The 24,999-nt window shown below is 42.6% G+C and overlaps 1 protein-coding gene across 1 annotated transcript; it reads left to right on the top strand.

Moving 5' to 3' along the window:
- The first annotated feature begins 1,604 nt into the window (after positions 1-1,604).
- Positions 1,605-23,641, top strand: METAP1 (methionyl aminopeptidase 1). The gene is made up of 11 exons (XM_035113928.3): positions 1,605-1,782; positions 7,939-7,990; positions 9,849-9,961; positions 11,204-11,264; positions 12,570-12,661; positions 13,688-13,771; positions 15,689-15,827; positions 17,565-17,696; positions 18,569-18,712; positions 20,545-20,610; positions 21,517-23,641. Exons 1-11 carry the CDS (start codon positions 1,669-1,671, stop codon positions 21,678-21,680), a joined length of 1,161 nt encoding a protein of 386 aa, XP_034969819.1. The 5' UTR covers positions 1,605-1,668; the 3' UTR covers positions 21,681-23,641.
- The last annotated feature ends 1,358 nt before the right edge of the window (positions 23,642-24,999 follow it).

The following is a 24,999-nucleotide window of genomic DNA, read 5'->3' as shown; positions in this document are numbered from 1 at the left end:
AGCAGAAACATGATCCTGCTTGAGCACTGGGAACCCCCTGGAATTTAGCTACCGCTCAGCAGAGATTGGCGGTGGCGCACAACCTTTGTAACAATAGTTATTAAAACTGCAAACTTAAAATTATATAAACAGGTAAAACCATTATTTCTCTCTCTTTTTTCCTCCACATCTAATTCCTTGGGCCTGAAGCAGAACATCTGGATAAAGGGAAATAGTGGAAGACAATGAAGTTCGGCTAAACATTTGCTTCCTTTTTGATGCAATTCAAAAGTTAATTCAATCAATTCAAAAGACAATTTTTAGTGGACAGCACCCTTAGGTCAAGGGTCAGTTTAAAAATACTGGGGTCCAAAGTGAATGCTAGTATCAATATGGTGCTGTATCTGGTCTGCTAGCCATGGGTTACCGTTAGTCACAACTGCTGTAAGATGTAACACTTTACTGACAAAAGTAATGCCTTTTTCCTTTTCAAAGTAAAGCTATCTTTCTAATCAAATCAATCAAAAATTATATAATAAAATCTTGCATATCTGATTTTCTATACACCCTGTTTTGCTGGTTTTGTTTTTTTAACACTCGTGTTTTTTGCATTAATAAAACAGCAAAAGCAACACTGTTTACAACACGATCCAGCCAAAACAAAGCACTTTTAATCAAGTGTCAATGATTTTAATGGGAAAGTGTGCATAATACTGAATATACAGTATTGGTGAAAATAACACAGAGAAATGCATTGCATTGGAGGAAATTGCTTGCAAAAAAAGTGCACATCAGTCAAAACTGCACATAAAAACGTGTCTGTTTGGAGAAATCTGCACTAGCGTGCTGGTGAAGTTTCGTGATTTTTTTAAAATTGCAATTTGCTGCAAAACGTGGAGAACTGAATATAATATGGGGGGCACGGGGACGGGGGACGGACGACTGAAATGGACAGATCTTACACTGGAAGCTGCGGGGCTCTTTCCTGAAGCATCATCCCATTGACAGTCGACCTCTCACTCGCTTTGGCCTTTCCTGCCCTCAAATCGGTACAACTGCCACCGCAGCCCTTCTTTTCTCACCACCACCACCACCACTACGCCGCCAGAACCTGGAGAAGAAAACACGTCCAGCAACCCGGCCTTTCCTTCCACCATCAAACTTACAAGTTGGAACGCCCCCGGCCTTCGGGGATCCGAACAGCATCCCTAGTGCTTACATTGGGGAGCGAGAAGCGCCGGGGCGCACACGACTCGGGAGTTCAGCCTCGGAGCTGCGCGTGTCTGGGGAAGGGAAAGGCACTCTGCACATGCCCAGAGGCACACCCTCATGATCGCCCCTGGGCTGAATGCAGCCGGGCATGAAGGAAAGGAGGGAAGCAAATATATATTTGCAACCGAGACTGAAATGACGAGGGCTCAGCCTACCCCGTCCCATTCCCGCCCTGCTCAAACTACACACCCACACACCCCGCCTTTCGCCGGCCTGCTCCTCCGCTCTCGCCCAGCCGCCCGAGGAAGCGCCTGCAACCCATAGCAGGCAAGCGCAGGCAAGGCCGGGCCTGGAGCTCCTCCCCGTTTCAGTCAGCGGAGAGTTCCGCCTTTCCCTCCTCCCTTTCCCGGTTTGCCGCCGCCTGGCTGGGCCGCTCTTGTGGCGGCGGCGGCGGCGGCGGCTCCTCCAGCGAGCAGCATGGCGGCCGTGGAGGCCCGGGTGTGCGAGACGTCGGGCTGCAGCAGCGAGGCCAAGCTGCAGTGCCCCACCTGCCTCAAGCTGGGCATCCAGGGCTCCTACTTCTGCTCGCAGGTAAGCCCTGCTGCCGCCCCCGCGCGAGACAGAGGCGCGCGGGCTGCTGCTGCTGCTGCTCCTCCTCCTCCCAGCCCAAGACACGGGCTGGCCGGTGTTCCCACGTTCCCCGCCCGCTGAGGGAAAACACGGCTGCTGCCCGCCTTCCCACCGTTTCCTGGGAGGGGGAATTCTTTTTTTGCCCGCGAATGGCTACCAGAGCTCCCGTCGCAGCTCCTCCCGTCCTCCCCGAAAAAGCAGGTGGCGCATGAGGGCTGCGAGGGCTGGGCCCGTCCCCAGGCAGCCCGGGCACGTTTTTTACTCGGAAGTAGCTTCCCAGGGGCTTGCTCCCGAGCCCCCTTTGCCCCTTTGCAAGCAGGACTCTCTCTCTCCCTGTCTTTCAAGTTTGCCTCCTTACCCCCCCCCCCGCTTCTCTCTTGGGTGCCCTGGGAAAGGTCTGAACCACACAGACACGGGTTTTTATTATTTGCTTGTTTCCAGGCTCTCTGTGGGTTTCCTTCCCGCCCCCGCCCCCCGGCAAAAACAGCGCCCTCCTGTTGTGGCCCTGGGTTTCTTAAGCAGGTCGAAATGGAGAGGCGGGGAAGGAACCGGGGTTGGGGCCCCCTATTCTCGACCATGGGAGCCTATGGAGCCCCGCTGCCTCCTGCTGCAAACAGGCCACAGAAATGCTGAAGCGGTTCTTCCTTTTGTGTGTCTCCCGTTCTGTGTTTCCATGTGCAACAGCTGTTTTTATCCATTTATTTCAGCTCTGTCATCAAGATTTGCAGGGCATTTTTCGGAGAGAAAGGGGGTGGGTATGATGGCTGTGTGTGTTTCCCCCCAGTTTTTGGTGCTTCAGACATTTTATTTTTATTGCAGAGTGGATTTCACTTGAGGTTTGTGCTCCAGAAACAATACAGAGAACTGTTTTTTTTTGTGGTACTGTTTGTGCACAGTGTGTTTCAGCGTGGGGTTTTATTGGAGCCAGGACTCAGCCCTGGAACTACAGTATTTTACTTTTGTATTGTCCTACCTAGTCCTAGAACATAATTAAGAAGGGTGACTCTGAGCATGTGTGAGGAACATTACTTTCATCATTTATTTGCATGCATGGGTTAGCAGTTTGTCTGACTTGTGAGGGTTTTCAGTCAGTTTGAACTGTGGCACCTTTATTTTTCAGAAGCAAGCCAGTTTCTGCCCATATATGGGTTAGAAGTGTGCTTTGTCTTAGATATCTAGGGTATTTGCCTCATGGGAAATTTACCGTAATCACTGAGATTGACACACAACCTCTTAACTAATATTTCAAAAATTCACACTTGATGATTGGCTTTGACATTGTACTGTGCTAAAAGTTTCATGAGTTAATTATTTAACATGCATCATGTGGAGTTGTTTCTTTGGCCATGTGACACAACTGTCTTCCTGGTTATAGTCATACATAGTTGACTTTGCAGATTTTAGTCCCTTGGAGCTAAATTTATTGGAAAGAATGAAATATGGTGTAGTCCGATGTTGACGGACTGTATTTCCTAATATGCTGATTTCAGGAATCTGTAATTATAAATGTGATAATAATAGATTTCCCCCCTCTTAAAAGAAATGTAGAATGCATGAAGTCATTCAGTCTTGCAAACCCCAAATCACTCAGTCTCTCTCAATGGCATTTCCATTGATTAAAAATATAAAGTGCCCCAAAACACAAAGCAGTAAAATATTTTTGTTCTGTCTTGTACCATTATAATTACACACAAGAGGTGTGATAAAACAATATTTTAAAGGAGAAGTACTTGAGTCCTGGAGATATAAGCTTACTACTTACGGTACCACTTAATTTCTGGGGTTAGAAATATATCAGTGTTGTGTTCAACTATCTCTGAATTTTCATGCTGCAACATAATACTATTCCAGAGTTGAGAGTTCTAAAAAGACAGTTACTGCAACTTAGTGTTGCCATTCTAGTTTCTCAGGCTCCTAAAAGCTCTGAGTGATAAGAGCAATCTGTTTACAGTGACCTTTAATGCATTGAACTTCTGATAGGAATCTTAAGTGTGTTTTGATTTAAAAATAACTAAATTTTGCACCAAAACAACTAAAAGAGCACCAGGTGTAAGAGTAACATTAATAAGATAGTGAGGACACAAGTCAGACAATTTATCCAAAGAACATAAGAAGTTGGTCTGCTGGATCCAGAACCCTGTTCTCACATTGGCCAAACAGATGCTTGTGGGGAAACCCAAAGCAGAAATTGAGCACAACAGCACTCTGCCTACCTGCAGTGCTCAACAATCCAGAGGCACAATTAATTGTCCATTTAGACCATTATTGTCTGCACTGTGACAACATCTCTCCAAGGTCTCAGGCAGAGACCTTTCTTTTTACTAGTTGATTCTTAAAATTGGGATTACTAGGGATTGGACTGGAGCTTTTTATTTTATTTTATCACCAACCAGAGAAAAGAAGCAAAACTTGAAAGCTGCCTCTCTCTTCACACTAAGTGAATGGACACTAAAATGGTAAACGTGGGTCCGGTGTAAGCGAGTGTAAAATGATGTAGTTTGGGGCAGAAACCCTCCAGTATCAGAAATACGCAGATGGGATCTGAGCTTAAACCTTCTCTGTGTGTGAATAGCTATATAATCAAGGATACTCGTACCTCAACGTTAGATGTAGGTGGAGTGATATTAGCAGCATCATATGCTCCCAGACCAGCTCTTTGACGATTGACTAGATCAGCCTTTCTGAACCTGGTGCCCTCCAGATGTATTTGATTACTTCTATCAGCCATAGTGGGGTGATAGTGGGTTTGCGGGTGGCGCTGTGTGTTGCTCTGGTTCGCCAGAAGCGGCTTTGTCATGCTGGCCACATGACCTGGAAGCTGTACGCCCGCTCCCTCGGCCAATAATGCGAGATGAGCACCGCAACTCCAGAGTTGGTGACGACTGGACCTAATGTCAGGGGTCCCTTTACCCTTTACCTATCAGCCATAGTCAGCATGGCTGTACTGAAGCTGATCTAGTTGATTCAGTAGTACTTTCAGTTCAGTTTTTCACTGCCAATTCTCATCCACCTACATGCGACTGATCTGCTCAGTATCCACACTTGGAAAATTGGACTTAGAACCCCGGTCTGCCAGGTCCAACCTGCTATTCAACCCATTGGCTCTGAATGATCGGAGCCTGTGTTTGGAATCATAAACTTTACAAAAACACGAGTCCATACTGTAATGGGAAGACTTAGGCTTGTGCAGATCTACTTTGTTTTTATTACTAGAACCCATATCTTCCTGATATGCAATAATTAAAAGTAGCATCATTTCCCTCTAGTAAGGATAGCTGGCCCATTTGGAAGATCTGCAAAGTATGCAGTGGTGACTTAAGTTGGATCAGCTCTCGCTGACACAAGAATGCCCATTTGCAAATGTTGGGGAACTGGTAGCAATGCCTTCATGAGTTAGACCAGTGTTTCTCAACTGCTGTTCCGCGGCACGAGAAGGGCGATTTGCAGAACTACCGTACGGAGCGGAGAACCTTCTCAGCATGGCTGCGTTTGAGCGCGCCCTTCACAAGATGGCGGCGATTCCTGTCATAACCCGCCTGCCTGCCTGCCCCGCCCGCACCACCACCACTCTCCGCTCTCTCTTTTATCTCTATGGTTCCTCCTCGAGCGTCCCTTTGACTTAGTTGTCTATGGTCTTCCGCACCCAATCGAAAACCGCCGAGCGCTCATATAGGGCGGCACAGAGTTAAATTTTTTAACTTTTTTAATGGTGTGCCGCGTGATTTTTTTCACGGAACAAGTGTGCCGTGGCCCCAAAAAGGTTGAGAAACACTGAGTTAGACACCACAAGAAGATAAAATCTAGTATACTGGAAGTGGTAGGAGATGACTCATCCCTTGTGTTATGTTTGAAAACAAGCTTCAGAAGGACCTTGAGTTAATGCAACCCAGCATTATTTTTCAGTGGGATAGGGATGAGTTGCATCTGCTCTTTTATATATAATGTTTTTACTCTTGCTTTTACTCTTGTTTTTAATGTGTGTTTTTATAAGTCTCCCAAGTTTATCTTTCTAATAAATAAAATGATAATACAAAAACAATCCTGCTGCTGTTAAAAGCGGTTCTCTTGTCTTTTAACGCACTGCTGGTAAACAGAAACGTAAACATTTAGTAGGACATTTTTAAGGAGACAAATGGATTTTTTGCGTGTGACTGGCGGATTGTATTCCTGGCACCCACATTATACATGGGTCTGTATTGACCTCCCTGCCACACAATGCAGTAATGGATTGTAGCCACTGTCTTAAAATGTTAGGAGCATAGTCCCAAAAGAGCAAAGGGAACATCCAGCCTTTTCATTAGTTGGTGCTGCTTCTGTGTGAAACAGGCTCCACCGCCGCTTCATGTTTAGTGCTGTTAAAGATTGTGGGAGCAGCTTTAAGGAAGTTCCCTTATTTCTTACTAGAAATTGTGCTGGCCTGCATAACGATGCTAATACGGTTCCTTCATCATATCTGGAACTTCAGAGTCCTCCTGATCGCCCACAGTGGGATAGATTCCGTATTTTTCTATAGCAGGGAGGGGATGAGTGTGACAAAAAAGGAAGGTTTTTGAGTAAAGAAAACATGAGTAATTCTGACTATCGCTGTCTTGGCAGCTGAATGATTGTTTTTAAGGCTGTGCGCAGAGCTGGTGATGCTGCTTCACAGGCAAATAACGCTTATTTGTTTTTTGAGGGTGATTAAAAAAGGGGACAAAAACAAGCCTTTGGCATTATTAATTAATTAATTAAATTTATATACCACCCTTCATCTGAAGATCACAAGGCAGTTCCCACTGAAGTGAATTCCCTTAGTTGTCTAAATAAGTTTATGGAGGATAACAGGAGTAGGCTGCTCTTCGGTCTCAATTCAAGGGTTGCAGTGTGTGTCAAGTTAATCTGGTATTATGTGTGAAGACCCCAGTGTTGGAAAGTAGAGGGCCTGGAGGAAAAAACCAGCCAAAAGGTGCAAATCTCTCTCTTTATCAGTAGTTCTAGTTACAGGTAGGTAGCTGTGTTGGTCTGTTGTCGAAACAAAATAAAAATAAAATAGAAAAATTCCTTCCAGTAGCAACTTAGAGACCAGGTATCTGAAGAAGTGTGCATACACACGAAAGCTCATACCAATGACAAACTTAGTTGGTCTCTAAGGTGCTACTGGAAGGAATTTTTCTATTTTATCTTCATCAGTAGCTCATTGGTGTCCTTGAGCTAGCTGAAGCTGCTTCTGGAGTAGCAAATAAACAAAATGGAAAATGTTCCAGTGTCATAAATCCCATTACTTTTCTTACAGGAATTAGATTTGGTGCTGGTGCTAGATTTGACCTTTGCAGCTGGTATATGTGAGACTGGGGGGGGGGGGGGCACCTGGAGACAGGAGAGGAAAGCATCCATACACAGTCTGCAGAGGGAGTTAAGAGATTGTGAAGCTGGCAGTGGTGCAATCTCCACCCATAATATGGCTGATTACTTGTTTGGTGCTGTGAAAATATTATTCAGGGTGGATTACCATCAATGTAATAATGGGAAAGATTGTTGTTGGGAAAGATTGAGGGCACTAGGAGAAGGGGACGACAGAGGACGAGATGGTTGGACAGTGTTCTCGAAGCTACGAACATGAGTTTGACCAAACTGCGGGAGGCAGTGCAAGACAGGAGTGCCTGGCATGCTCTGGTCCATGGGGTCACGAAGAGTCGGACACGACTAAACGACTAAACAACAACAATAATGGGGAAGCATGGAGAACTAAGAAGGTTCTCTTCACCTGTGCCATTGGTTCTTTTGCCACGGAGTTATTCTTCCATAATCCTCTGGGAATTGTAGCTCTGTGATGGGAACAGGGGTCTCCTAATAGCTCCCAGCACCCTTAACAAACGATGTTTCCCACGATTCTTTGGGGGAATCCATGAACTGTTAAAATGGTTTCATAGTGCTTTAAATGTGTGGTGCTTATGTGACCTCTCTCTCCAATTAACATACTTCGTTTGAACTGAAATTGGATTTGTTAATGATGTAAACATACTCTTGTCTATTTTATAGTGTATGTCTTGTAGCTTGCAGAACTATTTTATCTGTATGATTTAAATATATTGCAAAGCATTGTTAACTTTATATCATTTGTCTTTTTCTTTTTTAAAGGAATGTTTTAAGGGAAGCTGGGCTACTCACAAGTTGCTACACAAGAAAGCAAGTAAGAAAATACTTTTGCTTTTATCATACTCTTTTGTCGCCCTGACATGCACAGAGTTGTGGGGGGGGGGGAGGGTTGTAAGCCATTTAATTCAACCCCTTGTTCAGTGCAGTTGCTCCATTGTTAAAGCATCCAACACAGGCTTCCTCAAACTTGGCCCTCCAGATGTTTTGAGACTACAATTCCCATCATCCCTGACCACTGGTCCTGTTAACTAAAGATCATGGGAGTTGTAGGCCAAAAAACATCTGGAGGGCCAAATTTGAGGAAGCCTGATCCAACAGATGGCTTTCCAGCATTTGCTTGAAGACCTTCAGCAACAGAGAGCCCGGCCCCCTTTAGGTAATCTGTCCCACTGTGAACTGCTCTCTCTGTTAAGATGTTTATCTTCATGTTAAACCAAAATCTACCCTCCTGTATCTAAAGACCATTAGATAGGGAGAGAAAAGTCCTGTTAGTGACAACTTAAGGCCAGTGTGAAGATGGGTGCTCCTTTATTAGGCAGTACTTTCCAAGTCCCTCATAATTCTGGCCAATTCTCATTAGGATTGGACTATACCAGGCACATCCAGCTCCCAAGAGGCTGTGATCTGCCAGTATAAAATAACTGGAAGTGATCTACTCATTGTCATTGGAGGGAGGAGGAGCCAAAGCTGTTGCTTTTTTAGGGGGTTGGGGTTGGGCAGAGTTGTTGAGATTTTTTTAGGGGGTGTTGCACAGAATTGCTGAGCATTTTTGGGGTGTGTGTGTGTGATGCGACAAGCCACTCACCAACGACGACACCAATGTAGATCGCACGCAGTGCTAAACGGAATACTACTTCCGCTTTCTGCATTCCAAAACGTTCAGTGCAGCGCCAAAGGAGGGGCATAGCGCCGGGAGTAATGTCCCAGTGATTGACCAGGATCACGCATGATCAACCACGATCACACAGGCGATCGACCTGTAGATCGCGATCCACCAGTTGGACATAGCTGGACTATACCGCTTCAAACTGCAGGTATGGACTTGCATGTGATTGCATGCAACTCCATGCAGCACACATTCCCCTCCACATTCCCTCCAAACAAAAAGCTAGGTGTTGGGGGGGGGAAGGGCTTTAGACTAGCCTTCTCCCTGATGTGCTTCCTTTCTATGTACAATAGTCTTTTTTGTTTATTCTGTTATTTGTTTGGATGGGCATTCAGTTACATGTGAGGGCTATACTTGTCTGAAACGCTGTAGCGCAGACGCAGGTTTAAGGCTTTAGTTCCTCCCCCTCCCCCCCAAAAAAGTTTCTGTTTATTTTCCAAGTCTACCATGCACTCAATCTTACCCAGAGTGAGTGGGTGTGTTACTGGAGTTTTGACTTTTTTGTTTCTTAAGCAGTTACTGTCCTTCATTGCATCAGAAGTTGCTTCTAAATAGCTGGGAATGGTGTTGGAATATTATTAATGGCCAGTGTGGTTGAGAGAAGCTGATGCGAATAAAAGCACAGAAAGTCAGTGGCACTTGTGGAAGCTATAAACTTTCAAATAATGGTTCTGTGTTTGCTGCCATTAATGACAAGGTTGAAGGATTTGATCTGTGTTCTGGTTGTAGTTGCAATCTTGAAATCTAGGTTAGGTTGCTTGTGTATCATATCTTAATCCAGTTTCAGGAGCCTTTTAACAAAAACAAAAAGTAGATTGGCTCTGGATTTCAAGGGAAAGCAAGCTTAAAAAGACCCATTCTAAAGGAAAATGAAGAGTTATGTATATACTCCTCAAATTCCTTTTTGACAGATATTCCTTCTGGTTTTTTTTAATGAAGTTGGTTGTCTTATAATTATAGCATTATTTTGTAATTTTGTTTTGTTGTGTGTGTTTTTTTTTTACAGAGGATGAAAAAGCAAAGCGGGAGGTTTCTACCTGGACTGTAGATGGTGACATTAACACAGATCCCTGGGGTGGCTATCGATATACTGGAAAACTTAGGCCACATTACCCACTGGTAAGTAGTTGAAATAACTGAAATGGTGTATCACTTTTAAATCCTGTTGGTGATCAAACCGCAGTAAGAAAATTTCTTAGCAATTATGCTGTCCAGTTGGAGAAAATGGTAATAGAACTGTAATTTTGTAAGACACTTACACAGTTCTGGTTGTTAGGTTTTCAGGGGACAATATGCAGCAAAAAATGTTAAGGCACTATCATAAATTCGAAGACAGCATTAGAAGAGTATAGATTAATCCTACGGAAGGAGAACAAAGGAAAAGAAGGGGGCGGTCAAATAAATTTTAGCTGGATATTCAATAATTTAATAGTCAGGCTATCATGCTCCATTCCCCAGCCCACAGGTATCTTTCAGCCTGCAAATGGCTGAGCATGTACTGCTAAGCAGCAGAGCAATTTGATGTGAGTAGATCTGATTCTGCAACACTTATTGGTCCTCTAGTACCAAGAACCTCAAAGGGTGTCGTGGGATTTGGTGCATATAGCTCATTTTGTGTTGGAGAAGGTGGAATGGGGGCAAAGCAGGGACACAGAATCTCTGCGGCGGTACTGCAGAACCAGAAAGCTTGCGGAATGTATGTATGTGGGACACGAGTTTAAATACAAAGTTGGCTGGCAGGTAATTCTGCTCTTGCCTTTGTGCACTGAATGCTCTGTGGAAGAGGGTTTTCATCCTGTAGTAGTGGGAGATGAAATTCATCTGATGACTTAGTTTTTGAAAAAAAACACTTGGTAATAATGGGTAATCACTCCCCTCTGCAGTAGATCTGATTAATATAACAGCAAGCATAATCATTTTGGGGTTTCCCCAAAAGCAGTGTCCTGTGATTTCTTTGCTCAGAAATTATTATTGTTTATTAAATACCGTATCTATACTGTCAAAAGATCACAGGGCAGTTTACAATATAAAAACACAAAAATACAAACCATAATAACAAACAAAAATAATAAATTCGTATATTATTTTAAAAAATTCCTCAGTTGGTTGGTGTGCATTATTAAGATATAGTTTCTGAAACCATTGTTTGTTTGTTTGTCCAAACTCTGCTCAGCTTAACTATGGTTTACTTACTACCAAAAATCTGACTATAATCTGAAGCCATGGTTTTATTGTTGGGGAATAAATCTTGTTTTGTTTGGTGTTTTGTTATGTTATAAGCTCTTGGCTTTGTTAACAGTTTAAACAATTGTTATTGGATAGGCTATAAATATGTTTAAATCCCAATTGTGCTTTATTTAGATGCCAACAAGACCTGTGCCGAGTTACATTCAAAGGCCGGATTATGCTGATCACCCGCTAGGTAATTGCAGAAACAGAACAATTCTCACTTTTAAAACTTGTGTTTGATTTAGGCTATATTAATTTTCTTTCAGAATGGATTTGTCTCAGATGGGCTTATCAAAAGCTAAGCTTATTTTTTAGCAACCAGTTCCTTTAGAAAACAAGGCTTCAAAAAGCACTTAAAGACCCCAGTGAAGGTCTCAAACAGTGATGTTTCTTGAATGCTGAAATCTACCATTGACTCTATGCTCTCACTGGACAGCAGAAATTTAATATGTAGCAGCGGTCCATGATGTTTCAGCCACAATTTCTAGCTAGAGAACTGTGTCAAATGAATTGCTTGGGGAAAAGTAAGTTTGGGGAGGGGTTCCCCCCAAAAAACATGTTTGAATGCCAGCTTGATCAGAGTCCATTCAAAGTGGGGTATCCCATGGGATATGCAAAGGAGCTATAGCCCCCTCAAGACATCCCCTTTAGTGCTCACCAATACCCTGTGGCTTTTTGTTGTTGTTTATGTGGAGAGGGGTTGACTTTTTTGAGGGGGAAGTTTCTGTCTGTATTCAATTTGTTTGGTGTGTGTGTGTGTGTAGAGGTTCTGATTGTTTTCTGGGGTAGGAAGTGGCGAAAGCTTATGCATCATTCGTTGTGCTTCCATGAATTTGTATATATGTTGCCCACAACAGTTTCCTAGATTTCCTAATGTGCCCCCGGGTCCAAAAAAGATTGGAGAGCCCTAAAAAATAACTAACCAACTAACTAATACTTATGCCCTGCCCATCTGACCTTGTCTCCCCAGCCACTCTGGGCGGCTCCCAACAGAATAATGAAAACATGATAAAACATCAAACATTAAAAACTTCCCTAAACAGGGCTGCCTTCAGATGTCTTCTAAGAGTCAGATAGTTGTTTTTTAAAAGTCATGTTGAGTTCCTGCTATGCTTTTCTTTCACTGTGGGGGGTGCAAATATGGTGGGTGGGAGGTCAAAAGGTGAGAATGAGGAAGAAGAAGAAAAGTCACTTTCCCAAGTGCTGTTTGGTATGTGGGTTTTGTGTCCCTTTATATCATAAACCTCTTGTCATGCATCTTCCTCTGCATACTTTGACCACTAACCCATTAGCAGGCATCTCTCTGCTACTCAAAAGCTAAATGTTAATACTGCCACTCTGGGGATGTGTGCTGGGTTTTTGGGTGGGTGTGTCATTTTACTGCTTCTCTTGAAAAGAGCTATTTCAATTACATTAGCACAGGTTTTGGGATACGGGAAACTTGCATCCATTAACTAAAAATTATTATGACTAGGTAATAATTGATGTTTGTCTTTAGGCATGTCTGAATCGGAGCAGGCTCTTAAAGGAACTTCTCAGATAAAAATTCTTTCTGCAGAAGATACAGAAGGGATGCGAATAGTGTGTAGGGTAAGTCTATTTGGGAAGATGTTATAATCTCAACAAATCTTAAGAGGGAATAGTTTTTGCAAGCTTGTGTGAGTGGAAAGCACAAATAATTTGAGGTGTACTAAAAAGGTGAAATCTTACCATATGTAATGAATAATGTTGAGCATGATTTCTGGTAAGGTCCGTATCTCAAGAGTTGCCAGAATTGCATGGCTTTGTGTATAAGTTTTTTTAAACTGTATCCCACATTTCATTTCGTTTTGTCAAGATTTGTATGTGAAATTTTGGTTAATGAATATTTTAGCCAGCATGATGACGTTTTAAAATTTAGACACTAATCAAATGTTTTATGCATTCTTTAATATGTTCGTTCTGAACACCCCATGCATTTGCATTAGCAGCATTGATAAAATTTCAGAAGAAGCTACTAAAGTTCAGTTAATTTGTTCTGTTTTATATAAATGGTGGTTACAAAAGCTGTGTGATTGCTGCGTGTCTACCACTTATTTTCTGTCTCCTGGGGTAAAGACTTCATGGGGAGGAAATCGCATTTGGTATGCCACTCCTCTTATCACAAGAACTTTTGTCCTGGCTCATGGTCTGTCTTGCCCCATCTGTAGCTTACAATGAATTAGCAATGTTCTTCTGCATACTTCCTGATTGCTGCTATTTCGTTCCTCCTCTGGCGTGGGCAGAATAAACAAACCAGAAAGCCTTGCACTTCTTGTAATGTCTGAAAGAGGGATCATGGTTTGCCACTTCCTAGGAAACCACAGTCTGTAAACCAACAACAAACCATTGATTGCTTAGGGTTGGCTAGTGACTATGGCTTAAGGAGCAGCATGGCAGATCCCTGGTTTGGACATAACAGGATGTCATTTGTTTTTCTTGCTCACTCTAGGGGAGAAGCAAAGTGAGAGCTGTTGGCCAATGTGCAGTAATTCTCTGCTTGTTCATTGGTAACCTGTGATAAGTCGGAAAACCTGACTTGTTATATGTGAATGTGGCCTCTGTCTTGATGATAACTTCTGCTTCTTTTTCCTGCAGCTTGCTAGAGAGGTATTGGATGTTGCTGCCATGATGGTAAAGCCAGGTGTAACTACTGAAGAAATAGACCACGCTGTTCATCTAGTAAGGATACTTCACTGAGCTTCTGGATTTTTGTTTCTGCTGTGCCTTTATGTTTGGTTTATTTGGTAACATGCTTCCTTGATTTTCCTGCGCAGTTACAACTATACACTCTCCATCGCTCAAACCACGATTTCCATTTCTTAAAGCAACTTGAGAATGCCAAAGGTTCTCCGGTGTCATTTGCTTCCATACGTGTAGCCTCTGACATTCTCTAATGGGCCCAATTTAGTATTGTAAAATGTCCTTCCTTGCTGACCTTCTTTCCTACCAAGTTTGTTCTGTAAACAGTAGTTGTAGGTTGTGGCATTCTTCTGCCCCGTATGCCACTCTGGCACATATGCTGGCATGTTTCAAGGAGGCTGTAAGCACTAAGGTGCAACTCTACACATCCTCCCACTGCAGTGGAAATAGTTTTTTTTTTAAAAAAAAAATTATTAATAGAAATTATCTCAGCAGGGTTTCAGACTTGCACATTGCTGCATTAAGCGGATGAAATAATTTTAAAGAAAAATTAAAATTAAAAAATACGGTGATGACAATGCATAGCATTTATATGCCACTGTTGTTCCAGGGGCTTCAGATAAGCTTTTAAAATGTCCTTATAAGGTAGGTCCATATTATTGTACCTCCATTTAACATAGCTGCCTAATACCAGGTCATATTATAGCCTATGACAACAGGTTTGGGTCTCAGACAGAGGTCTTTCTACTTCATCCTTTCTTGAAATGGAGATGTTTGGAATTGAACCTGGACCTTTGGTATGCAGAGCGTGTGGTATGGTCCTTGCCCATGTTGCCCGGTGCTGATAACGCTGAGGTTGCAGGTTCGATCCCTGTATAGGACAGCTGCTGCCAGAGACCAGGCTGAAGAGTACTGCTCTGATGAGCAATGGTGGGAGCCTTTCCACCCCCCTGCTCCTGACCAAGATCCTGAAGCTACCCAGGATCAGTGGGGCAGTATAGATTTGGAACAGTGGTTTGCAGAGGGGCATAGTTCTGAAGACAAAAGTTGGGAAGAAGTGGTGGTGGTGGTGAACAGCAAATTGAAGAAGAACTGGAAGAGAGAGAGAGCCAACAGACTCTCTCTCGCCGGGAAGTGTCCAGCTTTTCAGTCCAAGGTCACATAGAGCAGATAAGGTGGCTACACAAAAAGCACGGTGGTTGCGAGATCAGGTTGCAAGACAGAAGTGACTGGGGGGGGGGGAAGTGTGTGAAAACCTTAATGGGGAGCACCTTCATTCCGAGAATGGCTGCTTTGGGTTTTTTTCCCTGTGATCATTAAAGGCTCTTTAAATGGTAAGGGACTCTCTTCACTTTGTCCTGCTTATCTATGGCCGAAGGGGGGGGGGAGGAAACTGAGTCCCCGGAGCCTGGATAGCTGCATATTTCTGCACTGCAAGGGCTTGGGCTAGATGATCCTTAGGGTTCCTTCCAACTCTAGAATTCTATGACTTGCCTAAGTCTGTCTGGAGTTTGTGGTATGGGGAACATTTGACTTGGGGACTTGCTGGTTCAGAGCTCAGTCTCTTGGCTACCTCAGTGCACCAGCTCCTGAATTCACAGCCAGGGGCAGATTATTTTCAAAAAATCATTTAGATTCCCCCCCCCCCACTTGCGGATATGTTACGTGGAAGCATGTAATGTGCATATGAGCCAGACAGCTGTTAATGTAGGGTAGAGTAGCAAGCTGTGTTTCACAGGACTGTTTGGTTACGAAAACCCCCATGTAATCCAGAAGCTTAGCATAGCACTGAAACATTTGGTCTAGGAAAAGGTTACCAACTCATTCCTAAATAAATTGACTTGGACATTAGTCATGCTGGTTTGGTGGATCATATTTCCAGATTGTCACACTTAGGCCCATTGCCTTTGTTCTAACTCCTTTAGAATAATATGAATATTTCAAAATCTCTTTCAGGCTTGCATTGCCAGAAATTGCTATCCTTCCCCGCTGAATTATTATAATTTTCCTAAGTCTTGCTGCACGTCAGTAAATGAAGTGATCTGCCATGGAATCCCAGACAGGCGACGTTTACAAGATGGTGATATCGTTAATGGTAAGAAAACTGATTAAGTAATTTCAGTATCCTTTTAAAAACTTGGTATGATGTTTGGAAAGATGCCACTAATGAATAGGACTTGCTGTATTTTTCCGCCTATATATTTGGATTCCCCCCCACCTTCCTTGGAAATACAGGTTGGTCTTACTGGTTTTTAAAAAAATTCTAATGGTGAAACTCATTTCTCTTGCTTAGGTGCATGTAAATTAAACTGTAAGCTGTGCTGGTGTGGGGGGTGGCGTGTTCTCCATAAGAGATTTCTTTTTTTCTATTGTGCAGAATCAAAGCTGCAAAGGAATATTCTATATGGGCTGCGTGAGCTTTTGTGATCCCTTTTGTGGCCAGTACTGCTATACTGTACATCCTGGTGAATAATAGCACAGCGACCTTAAAGTAGATGGAGGAAATGTGTGTGGTGGTGGTGGTGGTGGTGGGGAGGAATTGCAACAGTGCTGTTCTAAATAACTTCAATAGTGGCAGGATATAATTCATTGCATTGCCTGTTGGCTCCCTGCCCAAGTACTTTGGCTTTTCAAGTGATTGGTCTGTGCCTTCCTGTATGTCTTCTGAAATAATATTGGAATAAATAATGAGTTGTTCTGGAACGATTGTGGAGTAAGCTACTTGAAATTTGCCTCCTGAAATTGGACCCTGCAAACCTGTGGGTTATAGCCAACAAAATCATCCCATTAGCCCAAAGACTTCTGCCTGTGTGACTTCCTCTCCATGTGTGCTCCTGTCTCCCAAAACTGTTTTGAGGCTTTCCCCAGTCTTCTGGAGAAGGTTTTGGGGCTGGGATAGGACTTGGAAGGAGAGGAGGGTTTTGTGTTAATGGAACAATTTCATTGGATGTAACCCTCTGACCTCAAGCCCCATGAAGTTACCTTATCCAGTATGCTTGTCTCTTACATGGAGGTTTGGTTCCAAGGGTTACCTATATGCACGAAAATAACATATACCCAAGCCCTTCTAAGCCGCCCCACAGTTAGTGGGATGTGGAGAGTGAGAACTGGCTTATTGTACTGAATCAGACCAGGGGTGTGCCCAGCACAGTGTCCCTTCTGACCAGCAGTGACACATTTTAAAACAAAATCTGTAGCCAATTAAACTTATATCTGTCAAGTCTCATGAGAGGTCTTTCTGCACCCCTTTTTTCAAAGCTGGAGTTGATGCAGATTGACGCCGGGACATTATGTGTGTAGAGCAAATGCTCTCTCAGTGAGCCTATGGCTCTGCTTTTCCACTCTTGGTTTTCATCCCCAGATCCTAGGGCTGTAAGAGGCCTAAAGCTTGTCCTATGAAGTCCACCTGTCTAAAAGTAGAATTGTCTCCACATTAACTCTTACAGTTTACACACATCATAAACCACATTGCTGTCAAAAGGATTTTTTTATTGGCTACAACTGGTTGTTTTTTGTCTTAAAGTTCCCCCTTCCTTCTCCAATATGACAATGTTGCCCATTCACTCTGACCTGCCTGGGGATGACACAAGTCAATTCACAGTGCCTCTTTGGAAGCACTGCATTTATGGGTGCTTACTCCGAAGAAAGTGTGCATAGGATTGCAGCCTTAATGTTTTCAGGAAAGCTTCTTAATATAGCTTCTCATTCTCTCTGTAGTTGCTGGTTTTATGGCATCTTTCTCTCCTCGATATAATCACATTTCTTTTATAATAATTTTAGGGTCAGAAACATGAAATACATGAAATGCAATGTTTTCTCTTGATCTTTACAGTGGACATTACTGTTTATCGCAATGGTTATCATGGGGATCTCAATGAGACATTTTACGTTGGGGAAGTTGATGAGGGTGCAAAGAGACTAGTCCAGACAACATATGAGTGCCTAATGCAATCAATTGATGCAGGTAAGGGCTGGCTGGAGCCTATGGTTTCATGTCTCATTTTTTTCTTTCTTGTTTTATCTCTGACATGCGACTGATAGACTGATAGATATTCTGGGCGTTGTGTCATTATGGAGTGTGCCTTAATCCAAGGTAATGCACTGTGCCAAATCGCTACCAAAAACTATACCTTCAGTGCTACTGAATGGCATACAAAGATCAATCTGGAGTGATTAATTGCAATAAATTGCTTGAATGGACTCCTTTGTGGAGATTCAGCTACAAAAGAGATGGAGCATCAAGTTCAGGATTTCTTTCTGGATAACTTGATGGCTGCAGTCTGTTTATCTTGTCAGATTTCTGTCCTAACAAAGGGGTGATAAATATTAAATAAACAGAAGTGTTTGAAGGCATACTCTGAAATTTATCAGCTTTAGGCATGCTATAAGCTTTTTGTTTTGTTTTTGTTTGTGGGATAGTCTGCAAATTCTTAGCAGGCCAGACAGTGATCTTTGATAGTTAAACACATTAAAATGCATAGGTTGCACTGATGACTGGAGTTATTTCCCATGAAATGTTTGGCATTTGCAAAGGTCCATTTCTTAATTTTTTTTAGCAGTGAAAGCTAGATTGGAAAAGATTACCAGCATAACTGTCCGAATATCAGAATTTGAATCTTGCATATCTGAAGTATTAGATTAGAATTCCCTCCCTTAGAATACTTTTCTCCCGTAAGATCTCCTTTGAGGGGTAGTGTTTGCCTGTTGCTGAATGTTGTTGTGCACACGCGGATCATTTCTGCTGGGCAGAAGTACAAATAATAACCTTTGCCTTCATTAATGAGCTGATCCTGTTTGTGTTCATTTTAGTAAAGTAATGTATGACTTACTTTGCAGTGAAACCTGGTGTTCGATATAGAGAGCTGGGAAATATTATACAGAAACATGCTCAAGCCAATGGATTTTCCGTAGTTCGGAGCTACTGTGGGCATGGGATTCATAAGCTCTTCCACACAGCTCCCAATGTGCCACATTATGCCAGTAAGTATGGGCAGTGTCTGCTGCTTCTCAGTTGATAGCATTCCACCCCCATCGTTCAGCCCGGACACTGAGATCTAGCGCCGAGGGCCTTCTGGCGGTTCCCTTATTGCAAGAAGTGAGGTTACAGGGAAGCAGACAGAGGGCCTTCTCGGTAGTGGCGCCCGCCCTGTGGGGTGCCCTCCTATCAGATGTCAAGGAAATAAGCAGCTATCCTTTTTTTAAAAGACATCTGAAGGCAGCCCTATTGGGAAGGTTTTAATATTTAATGCTGTATTGTTTTTAACACTCGATTGGGAGCTGCCCAGAGTGCCTGGGGAAACTCAGCCAGATGGGCGGGGTACAAATAATAATACAGTAATAATAAATTATTATTATTAAGAATTAAATATTCCATGGTACTTCCCCAGACTAAAATAATGAATTCCCACATCCTGTGAGCTGTAGCCATAAAGAGCTTTTGGGGTACATTTTACAGAGATAGCAGAGGTACATAGTTCACATAGTTCAATTCAGATCGGCACAAGAGTGAAAAGTAGCCTCCTTCTCTAACCATCCTTGTGACTGCGATTATCAGCTTAAATACACCTTATTATAGGTCGGAAGCAAGGCAGTAAAACAGCCTTCTGTAACCTGGTGTTCTTCAGATGTTTTGGACTAAAACTCCCATAAACTCCAGCCAACATGGCTGTATTTGTTAGGAGTTGGAGTCAAAGGCATATACTGGGCATTAGGTTAAGGAAGGCTGTAGGAGAATATTTGCTTTCCATGCAGGGAGCCCCAGTTTCTGTCTCTGCTATTCCCAGTACAAAGGATCTAATGAAACTGCTGCCATTCAAAGCAGACAGAGCTGGGCTAAAGGCCTTACCTGTATGAAGCCGCTATATATTTATTGATAATATTATCATCTCTGTATATTTGAAATGGCGTGCAAAGACCAACATCTCAACAATAAAAGCAGCAGAACAATTAAGGTTGTTCTTGTTTAAAAAAGAAGAAATCTAATGACCTAAGAGCAGAAAAAGAACAACTTAAACAGTGCCATCCCCACTCAAAACCAGCAGCAATAAAATTACAAAACAAGTGAGTTGCAGTGGACTTTACTTCTTGTGGAAGGACAGTCCACAAACAAACACCACCAGTGAGAAAGGACTCTCCCGAGTTGCCACCAATCTTGTTTTTTATCTGGCTGGGGCACCCAGAGAAAGACATCTAATGGATGACATACATGTCCTCTGTGAGACTTCACAGTATTGGCTCCACAATTTGGTCTGTGCTACTGTATAGACCCCACATGTATCTCCTCAAATATAGCTAGCGCCTTGGTCTCTGGAATAATGCGGAATCGTGAGCTGTTTAGCTAAACTATGGATCATTTTAACATCTGAACCTGAGCCTGCTTCGAAACCATGGTTTCTTTTGGATTTACAACCAGGATCTGAAACCACTGTTGTGAGGCTGATTTGCAAACCATAGTCTGTGCTAACTGGGACTGGTTGTATTTTGAATTGACAAATGACTTTGGGCCCATTACTTCACCTAAAGAGGCTGCTGCTCCATGGAAATGGGGCAGGGGTGAACTTAAACTGAGTGTTGAGCAGATGGGAAACCAAAGCAGTCAAGCGATGGTTTGCATGTTGTAAATCAGAACTCAAAAAACCATAGTTTGACCTTTCAACACTATGGTTGGCACAAACCACAATTTTGTGTTGCATCCCAATCCAGAGGTAGAAACAAAATTACCACCATTAAGTTCCCATTGCATTTTATCTTGTATCTCTTACCTTCTGCCAACTCTTACACTCTCTTGATCTCTCATCCTTTTGCCTTTTCAGAAAATAAGGCTGTTGGTGTAATGAAGCCTGGCCATGCGTTTACAATAGAACCAATGATCTGTGAAGGTAATTATGCAGCTGTGGATCTAAGGGATGTTAATTCTTATTGCAGCCATTTTTCTGAATAACTTTTCTTGGTCTCTACTTAGGAAACACCTACAGGGTTAATGCTTTGTGGCTCACATATAACTTATTTACTACAACAGCAATTTCCTACTGAGCATTACTAAATAATGTCTTTGTAGTATGTACTGTATTCCTGGCATTACAACTTGTTCATGTGGGCACAAAGGATTATATCACCCATAAAATCATCTAAGTGAAATGTTGCCAGTTCTTAACAAGGTCATATGAACAGTCAAATTCTTCCAGAAACATTCCAGGTCCAATTAGACACCAGAAAAGAGCCACACTGTTGAGCATCATATTTCTTAAAAGTCTTTACTTCAAGAGATTCTGAGGTGGTCTTTGGTTTTCTCAACCTTTTACCTAGTATTTACCTTTTTGGGTAACAATTGCATTTCAGAGCCTTTTCAGCCATTGTTAACAGATTTGGCAAGGTAGATTCTCTATTTGCCAACCATTTTGCACAACGCAGAACTTAGTTAAATTAAGGAGATAATTTGTGCTGCATTATTGATGCTTTAATTGGCAACTCTTTTTATATTGGAATCACTTTGATATGCCTCATAGAAAGTGGTTCATAAAATAAATAATGAATAGACGAATGAATGGAAGCAATATGCCGGAGTAGTATATTCTGAGTGTCAGCAGGATGCCCCAGTCAACAACAAAAATGGAAGTGAATAGAGGAGGTTTCCATTGGAAAAGACACAGGCATCAAGGCTATTTGTACACAAGTAAAAAAATTACCAAAACCTAAAACTGCTGATCAAAAACTCCTTCAAAAATGTATGACGTTCTCCCCCCCTTTAAACAAGAAGTTCTAAATTTTCGCATTCTTCTCATTAGGTGGGTGGCAAGATGAGACCTGGCCTGATGGCTGGACTGCTGTGACGCGAGACGGAAAGCGTTCCGCCCAGTTTGAACACACACTTCTGGTCACAGATACTGGGTGTGACATCCTAACCCGCCGGTTGGATAGCATTCGCCCTCACTTCATGACTCAGTGCTAGTGTAGACCAAGCTGGGAGGCCTGAACCCAAGCATCTCTTCTGCTCTGTGCTATGTGTTTCACTAAGAGTACTGGCTAAAAGGGGGGGATTTTATCATCTGTTTTTCTTCTTATTGACTGTAGGTAGGAGATCCAGCCTTGCATTGAGAGGTTAATGCCGTAGGCTTGAAAAGCAGAGAGGTTTTAGAGCCTCAGTCTCTGCTCTCCTGCCACCCCAACATTGTTTGAAATTTTCTTTTTTTTTCAAATCATTGTCCTTATGGTACCTCATTTCACCCCCTCAGCCGGGCTTCTGTCACTGCCGCCATTCTCAGCAGCCACACACAGCTTCTTTTCGTGGTGGATGCAAGGATTCAGAAACAAGCCTTTCTGTTTTTACAAGCAACACCTGAGTTTAAACTTTTTCTTGTTCCAAAGACAACCCTTCCTTAGCTGTTTAAATGGACTGGGCTTTCATCTGTGTATAATTCAGAGGTGGAATTTTCTACTTGAAAATGTTGAATCGGAATTTTGTTCTGTCTGCCCCTCTTCCACCCTGTTGTTACTGTATATGGAAGTATAATATCTGCCTGTAAATTGATGGGCCTGTTTCTCTTTGGCTGGCAATTGCTACAGGTAGTTCTCTGTCTAAGGGGGCTGGGGAGGGACAAAATTACTGAAATGCTGCCCCGTGCAGTTTTTTTTAAAACCAAAAACAGAGCCTCAAGACGGGTAGTGCTTGACAGCCAATGATGTTCAAGGTTCGCTTTGAAGCAGCTAATTTTTAATTTTAGATAAGGAATGAGATTGAAATGGGGAAGTTTCTGTTCTCCTGTGTGCATTCTAAAGAAGGGCATGTCCCCAGAGGCCCAAGACCAATCTCTTTCTAATCTGCAGTGAATTTATGTGCATGTCACCATGGCCAAGTGGTTGCCTGCCATGCAGACCACTAGGTGCATGGTTTCAGTTAATATTACAGAACAGGAATTGTGACATGCTACTTTGCAGGAGCTGGATCAATGGCTCTGTGTTTGGATTGCTACTTCTGTTCTGGATACTCCCATTCTGGGATGACCAAAAAAAAACAACCTCAGTGGATTGGAGGAGAGAGGTTTCCAAGTGGTCATGAGAATGGTCTATATATCAAGTGTTCGATTTTGTGTCCCCCCCCCCCCCCGTGCTATCAGGGCACCTTTTCATGACTCTTTGTGGAAATTGTGAGATATTCCAGTTAGCCACTGCAATTGTTTCACCAAAGCAAATTGTTCTAAGCAAAGATAATGCACTTGAAAGAAGCAAAAATTGGACAGCCCTTGAAATTGCTTGTGTTCTTAGGCCACGTACAGTACGGGCAATTCTGGCATAATTTACCCTCCCACTTTTTCCAGCGGTAACTTTGTAATACAGATATGGGAGATAACAACTACTGCTGTTGGGGAGGGTTTGTTTCGTTAGACTTAGGCAGTTGCTGCTGAGGCTTCCATTCCACAGAGAAAGGTGGTTTTTCAACCATATTTTCTAGCCTAGTGCCTGCTCTAACTTTACCATGTTGGGAGTTCAGTAAACTAGTGGAGAGAAATCAGGTCATAAAATCATGGGCACAACATGCCACATTTCTACTCTGGTGTCGGACATCTCGTCAGAAAAATTGCAAGTTGTTCTAAAAACTCTCAGCATCTTACCCATGTCAACAGCACATAACTTAAGTTCTTTAGACAGCTTAGGGCGGTTGTGACTAAACTCAACAAGAAATTGAAAGAAATATTTCCTAGAGTGCCTCAGTTTTTTTTTCTTCCTGAAAGTGTATTGTTGGGACAATGTTTTTCATTCTGTAATGTGTTTAAGAGGCGGTAAAGTGACTCAGAAATGTTACAAGCACATACGTGCATGTGCAAAGATTTTAACACAGGCTCCAATATATCTTGAGTGGAGTTAACCAATGTATGCAATACATTTAAGGAGATTAAAAGTCTGGATGGTTGACCCTGGAGTCTATTTTGCCAGTTACATTTAAGCAGTATAACCTACTTCTCCCTTTTAATCTTCTCCATGATTAAAGGATTTGACTTCAGCTCATGGAATTAAATCTAGAGATTCTTCAGGGAAACCATTCAGTGATGATGAAATAGGGCATGTTCAGCCCTGGGCCCAACTGATCCTACTACATGTGCTTTTTAATGCACATTTTCAATCTGCAAACAAGTGCAATCAGACATTTATTTTTTCCTGAATGGTAAGACAAGCTGCCTCCTCCCTCATGAATTTCAAGCAGCTCCAGAGAGACTTAATGGTGAGAAAATAAACTAGGCAGGGGAGAGGAATGGTCTACATTTTAATCTTGCAGAGCAAACCAACTTTTTGCATATGCAAAATCTTCCCTCTGGTACAGATGAAGCTCTCTGAATAGCCCAGCTCTACCTTTTAATATACAAAATCTTAGCTAGAAGCCTGGTGAGTAATTGCTGAATTGGATGGAGTTTGGCTAGCAAAACAACCCATGAAGGTGAAGACAGGAATATTTTTGGGGGGCGAGTTTTACCAGCTCACGCAAGCCCAAACCATAGTTATACAGAATAATGTAATACAGGACTATATGGCAAATGGTGCTACGCAACTAGGATTTATTCAGAGTAGAGCCACTGAAATTAAGGAACATGACTTGAGTCCCTTTAATTTCAGTAGATTAATTTGCACATGTAGATTAATTTACCACCCTCGCAAAAGGGGGGGGAATAGGATGAGATGCAGGAGACTCACAAGTAGAACAGTATCTTTTTTCAAAGCTTAAAAGGAGTTAGCAGGAGTTACTGCATGGGGGGGTGTTAAACCCTCCCCATATATTGTGCTAGTATTAGTCCAATAAATGGGACACTTGGCATTTTTAGAGAGGGCACTGCTAAACTTGCCTGTCTTCATGTTGCAACGCTCAGGGACAAGCATGTTTTGGATACTGGACTCTGAAGAATGGGGGACTTCTTGCTGCAGGGCCTTTTCCAGATGTTTTTGATGAGACAAGAGTACGCAGCTGAAGTAGCCCAGATCAGAGTCCATTTCTCCTGTCAATATTCAATCCTTGTAGACTGAAGTTCTCAAATTGCAGTGGATGATTTCATAGCAACTGCTTTACAAGAAGCCAGATTTGAAATCGAAACCATCAGCTTACCCCTATTATGAGAGTTGTAGCCACTCTGGTTCAGGTACTATTTCAATATTGCATCATAGCTGCATTTTTTTATATATATATAAAAGAGTAAGCTAGTGGGGCAAAGGGGAGACTGCGCTCTGAAGCTCCCACACCTGCTATTTTGGGGAGGGGGTGCACCTGGCCCATTGCATAACCC

Source organism: Zootoca vivipara, chromosome Z1, assembly GCF_965207765.1.
Source record: "Zootoca vivipara chromosome Z1, rZooViv2.hap1.1, whole genome shotgun sequence".
Lineage (NCBI taxonomy): Eukaryota > Metazoa > Chordata > Lepidosauria > Squamata > Lacertidae > Zootoca > Zootoca vivipara.
This window is presented reverse-complemented; position numbering and strand designations above follow the sequence as displayed.